We start from the raw sequence: 6282 nt of genomic DNA on the forward strand, positions 1-6282 counted from the left end.
AGGATGGATTACACCCGGCACTGATACTGCCGCTAGAAAAAAAATCCCTCATCACAGCCATAATAAAATGTTGTTGATGATTTTATGATAATAAAATTCCTTCCCCCCAAGTCAAAAGTGTTGCATGTGTATCGGCCCCTTTAGGGTTTTCTCAAATTTCCTTTTTATCTTTCCAATACAAAACAAACATATGCCGCCTTTTTTTAACCGTAATCTACGAAATACAACGTTAGCTACGATTCGTAGCTTCTGTTTCTTTTGTTTATTGTTGGCTTCTTACAACCGTAGGCAACGGTTAAAATTCCGTAACTTACATCCATTCTTTCAAACTCACATGAAACCACTTTATAACTTTCACATAATGACCAATTAGCCCCTAGACTTCAATGTTTCATGTTTCTTATTCCTTTGAGCTATCTTTCGACCCGAACAACTCCCGTGTAACGTGATATCTCTTTAATAATCACCCGTTCTTGTTCTGTTTCATTAGTAACCACTTTAAATTCACCAAATTAAGTGATTAACCTGCAAAATCACAATCTCGCATAGTTATCATATTCAAAGCATATAATCACGTAAACAACACTAAAATACGTAACATAACACACTTTAAGGCACGGGTTTCACTCTCTCCATCACAACTTTTCCACCAAGCCATACAAGTCTATGGAGCGAGTTGTTTGGCCCTTTAATGTATCTCTTAAACTTAGAAGCCTGGTTTTCAACTCTGTTGGTTGTATGTTGACCAAAATTGGGGACTGTGTTAGTCCAGGCTGAAACGAACTTTTCTTTATAATCTTTGCCACACATTATACAAATAATCCAGAACAACATCTGAAAAATTGAATACAAGGATTTGTAATGTTTGTATGTATATATGTATGGATGAATGTATGTAAACTAATATAATATGTACCTGATCGTTCGTCGTTAGTCAGTCGCGTGAAAAGCCGCTCAAAGTTATAATTGTATAGCGTCCGAGTGGGAGAACTACACAGTCGAGACCAAGAAAGCTTGAATATTTTCCAGTCTTCATTCGTAAATTTTGCCCGACAGTGTTTTAGAATATTCTGTGAGATGTGCCACCTACATAGCAATTTGTACGAGTCCGGATGAACGCAAAAAACCTCCTCAACCGCGTTTGTGGAGGGATTCACCCTGGTGAAATAAACGTACCTTTCTTCTTGCAACATGTTCTCCAATATCTGCATTGGAGTTCGATCACCGTACATTTTGAGTTTAATCTTTTTTATCGTGTTTTGTACGTCTTGTAGAATGCACACGTTGTGTCGGTTTTGTTTTCTTACGGTTAAATGTATATTTGTAGGCTCCATGTTTTGCAGATAAAGTCTCTCCACCAGTGATTCTTTGTCCGGGGTCAGCCTTCTACTGAACGCGTGGCCCTCGAGAAATTGAGTAGGCTCATGGTTATGAATGTTTTTCTTCTCCACAAGGCTCCAATTACCACTACTTGAGTCTAGTTTCCCTATCGGACTAAAAGGACAGCCAACCTTTTTGCTACTGGAACGCCGTACTGTTGCTTTACTTTTGGGTTCGCCGCCACGATCGCATTGCAACCATATCTTCACTGTCCTTGCTGATGAACCTTCGCCTTTTGTTATCGTTGACGTAACCTTTCGCAACTTCTCTTTTGTAAACCCAATTCTTCAACTCTTCAGGTGACCCAAATACCTCAAAAAAACGTACATTAGAAATCCACATAAATGAAATTAATATATTAATTTGTTGAAAAAACAATAAAAAAAATTCGGGTTGAACATCGGGTTCGGGTTAATATGTATAACATATTTTCGGGTATGTATGAAATTTCGGGTTATACATTTTCTACTTTTAATCAGTATACATGCCTCGTTCATGTTCGTTCGGTTCATTTACAAGCCTAAGTAATTTATTTTTAACAAAATATTTCACTAGAACATATATAATATTTCACCAAAATGATAACAAAATCGGGTTAATATGTATGACACAATTTTCGGGTCGGGTTCGGGTTAAGGTCGGGTCGGGTCGGATCAAACATTTTCTAGATTTCTCCTACCTAGTAAAAATTATATATAATGAATAACACGTATACAAAGTCATTTTTATACTCTAAAATTATATCAACGTTATATAACACGGATAACACGTAATTGACGGTTATGTAATACCTTTTTTTGTTTTTTTCTCGTCATTATCATCTTCCTCGTTAGCACCTTCCGCGTTAGCACGTTCCTCGTCGTCAACACCTTCCTCGTTAGCACCTTCGTCGTCATGAACACCCTCCTCAAAGTGCATTACACCTTCCTCGATTTCGTTATCATTTTCCTCAAAGTCCTTAGCACATTCCTCGACTTCGTTATCATTTTCCTCAAAGTCGTTAGCACCTTCTTCGACTTCGTTATCATTTTCCTCAAACTCCTTAGCACCTTCCTCATACTCTAACTTGTGTTGGTTTTCCGTATACGAATGGTAAGTCCCGTATTCGTGTCGCGGATAACTTTGGGCAATGTAAGATGGTTCCCCTCATCTACAAACACGTGGTTAAAGTCAGGTAACACGGGTTGCACACCCCGTCATCACAACGAGGCACGGACACAACCTCCTCCTCACCTCGATCAATGCCGGATAATCAAACGCTTTCGGAGACGTACGACTGGTTCGAATCTTCGCCAAAAAAATTACCAATGTCCCAAAACAACATCTTTATGCTTCATGGGCGACACCAACGTTTTTAGTTGAGAATTTTCATCATTTCATCGGTATTTTGTGAGTTTGAAAATTTTTGAATCAAATAAATCCCGTATGCTTGGGTAAATAGACATTCTTGGTCGATAAGGGTCGTATGGGGTCACTTTCACGCTTTTTCAGACTGAACTCCCTGCATGTCAGTAATTATACCTTAAATTCATCAAAAGTCGTGCCGATAAGCCTCTCATTGCTCAATGAGATGCGGATAGGGTTTAATGCTCCAACTACCACAACCTCATATGCCTCTCATAGGGCAATGAGAGGCGTATCAAAACCCTTTTTCTGACACATTTAATGCTTTCACCCTCACCCATATTCTTTACAAAGATGTGCTTGGAAGTAAGACTGTTGAGAAGCATACAAAAGAGAAGTTTCAAGTTTGAGGTGGAGCCTAATGGCAGTGAAGATAAAGTTGTGAATGAAAATATATATGAAGGTTCAGAAGGTAGTAATAGTCCATATTGTTTAGCTAGAGATAGCCCTAAAAAGGAAGATTTTACCTCCTACAAAGTTCACAAGTCAGGAGGATATTTTAGCTTATGTGTTTATAGCAGTTGAAATGGAAGATTCTAATGAACCTTTATCTTTCAAAAAAGCAATTACTTCAAAAGAAAAAGAGAAGTGGAAGGAAGTTATGAAAGATGAGATCAAGGCACTACATGATAATCAAACTTGGGTATTGACTGAGAACCTATGGGGCAGAAAGTTATGCCATATAAATGGAGTTGAAGGAATTCCAGAAGTTGAAGGCCCAAGATTCAAAGCCAAATTAGTAGCTAAAGGGTTTACGCAAAGATTAGGTGTAGACTATAGTGAGATATTTCCCCTGTTGTTAAACAGTCTTCAATCAAAATAATGCTAGCTCTTACTGCAGTCATTGATTTAGAGCTAGAACAATTGGATGTTAAAACAATTTTTCTGCATGGTAATCTAGAAGAAGAGAAATACATGAGCCAACCTTTGGGATTTGAAGAACCAGGAAAGGAAGATATGGTCTGTTTATTGAAAAGATCATTGTATGGGTTGAAACAATCACCTAGACAAAGATCAGTTGGGCAGGAATTGGGGACGAAGTTTAAAGATGTTGTGGTTTGGTGTGATAACCAGGGGCAGTTCAATTTTCTAAAAATAAAATGTTCCGTGAAAGAACAAAGCATATTAATGTTAGACCTCATTTTATTCGTGAAGTGGTGAATTCTGGTGAAGTCGAAGTTGAGAAATTCATAACAAAAGATAATGATGTTGATATTATGAGGTTGAGGTAAAAACTCTGATAACAATGGAGTCCGTCAACCGTCCGCTTTTATACCAATGTTGGAAGACAAAGTTGAGAAAGAATTCATATAAAATAGATTGATTCGATTAAAAGTTAGGTGCTTCTCATTCCATATCGGATATTAAGTACAATTGAGAGTATAGCATATTTAGGGCTAACTACGACTTAGTTATTCGTTAATCACAAAGCTACATTTGAGCCCTTCAACTATTACCAATAGACAACTATATGATATTCATCACAATTACTTTCCCTTCCATCGATCTCTCCTAAATGTTTTGTAGTAAATAATCATTAAAGTTCAAATATGATGACTATTAAATAGCCATGTTAAATATTGTCACATACAAGGCACACATGAAAAATAAAAACACTCCTTATATTCCATATGGTAGAGAGATATTCAATCAAAAACATTTTCCCTAATGTGAAATTTTTTACATTGTAATACACCACAACATATATTCCACCCTCACAACACCTCTACTCCCTGCACATCATATCATGTATTGTATATGGATGTAGTTGCTTGCTTGTATTACAAACATCATATCATGTATTGTATATGGGTAGAGCTGCTTGCTTGTATTACAAATATCTCATTCCTCTAAATTATAATTTATAGTTCCAGGGTCTATCCTCTATCATGATTGCTCATCTTCACTATCTCCTTTCTTGCAAAGGTGCTTTTGAGAAATCGCTAATACAGAAGTTTGGCTTTGATGGGAAAAGAAAGGGTGGTGGGACGTTTCTTACTCATAATCTACATGGCATGGGGAGCTGCGGTGTGGATAAAAATCTAAAAGGTGAAGTCCATTGCTTAGATGTTGACGCAACTGCATATATCTGCACAAAAACATTGGGCCAACTGATTAGGTTTCTTTCTGAGTGACGATGGCAGTAGCGGTGACATCGTATAATGGTTTTACAGAAGGTGGTGGATATATAGGGGGGATGCGTGTTTGTTGGTGCACTTGTGTCTGTACTTTGTCTGTATTCGGTCACGATGTAAACGATGTCCTTGTTAGTCATGTAAGTTTGACCAAGTCGACCATCCTCCGGTTTGACTTGGACAAACAGTTCGTATATGGTTGTACAATGTCTGTGTCGAAGGTTGGACCATCGAAGGATTGCTTCTATCCTTCGATGACCTCGAAAGATATGCTTCGATGGATGATTGATGGACCTCGATAGATCATCCTTCGAGGTCCCTGTGAATCCTTCGATAGCAGTCTGATCGAAAGATGATCTTTCGATCAGTCATCCTGATCCTTCGACTAGACTTGCTGTGTTTGGGTATAAATACCCATGCAGTGTGTTCACTAGAAGATAGATGCACACAGACAGAAAGATAGACACTCGAGAGATAGGAGAGCATTCTGTCAAGAACACACACATTAGAGAGTTTGCAAAACTGATTTGTAAACATTGAGCTTGTAACCGGAACCTTTCATTCGTATTAATACAAGTGGTGTTAATCGGTGAACTTTGTGTGTTGTGTTTGTGCTTGTTTAACCCCGGTTTGCACACTAGTTTGGATTCCGCACTCGCTAGTGTGTTAGCATAACAAGGTTAAGGTTGAACCTCATCCTCCGAGGGACCTACAAGTGGTATCAGAGCCGTGGCTCTTTACCTTGTTAAAAACCGGGTTTGTTCAAGTCTTGGTGTGTTTGGTCACTTGGTTTAGTACCCGTTTTTGGTGGTTTTCTTGCTTTTTTTTAAACATAAAAACGTGTTCTAAACTAACCGGGTGTGTTCAAGAGCGGGTTGGGTAACTTAAAACTTGTTTTTAAGAAATCTAGTGATTTCCGGCCAAATTCCGGTGTGTTCCGGTGACCGGACTTTCTGGATAAGATTTGCCATTTTGGGCATATTTTATTTGAAAATCTGAGTTGGTAGAGAAAGTACAGTCTGATCATACTCTTTTGCCGAAAGTTGACTCTACCAACCCATCACCTTTTCACCAACCTATCATCTCAGTGTCAGTTGTGTCAGTAGTGTTCGAAGGATATCCTTCGACATCGAAAGATCATCTTTCGATCAAAGACAGTTCGATAGATAAGCATCTTTCGTACAGTGTTTCGAAGTCTGAGAAATATCCTTCGATCCAGGGAATCTATTTGAAGGATATCTATTCGAAAGATAAGGATATATATTCGAAAGATAAGGATCTTTCAAATTGTGAATCTTTCGAATTTGTGAATCTTTCGAAATCATTGTTCGAGATTCAACAGTGATCTTTCGAACACTGTTGA

General features: G+C 38.1%; 1 protein-coding gene across 1 annotated transcript; it reads right to left on the reverse strand.

The window, feature by feature from the left end:
- Positions 1 to 512: 512 nt before the first annotated feature.
- Positions 513 to 2717, reverse strand: LOC110907537 (nucleoplasmin-like protein ANO39). Its single transcript, XM_022152504.1, has 4 exons — positions 2686 to 2717; positions 2172 to 2500; positions 1177 to 1648; positions 513 to 525 (listed from the first exon to the last, which is right to left on the reverse strand). The coding sequence occupies exons 1-4, from the start codon at positions 2715 to 2717 to the stop codon at positions 513 to 515; spliced, it is 846 nt and encodes a 281-aa protein (XP_022008196.1).
- Positions 2718 to 6282: the final 3565 nt, after the last annotated feature.

This window comes from Helianthus annuus, chromosome 14 (assembly GCF_002127325.2).
Source record: "Helianthus annuus cultivar XRQ/B chromosome 14, HanXRQr2.0-SUNRISE, whole genome shotgun sequence".
Lineage (NCBI taxonomy): Eukaryota > Viridiplantae > Streptophyta > Magnoliopsida > Asterales > Asteraceae > Helianthus > Helianthus annuus.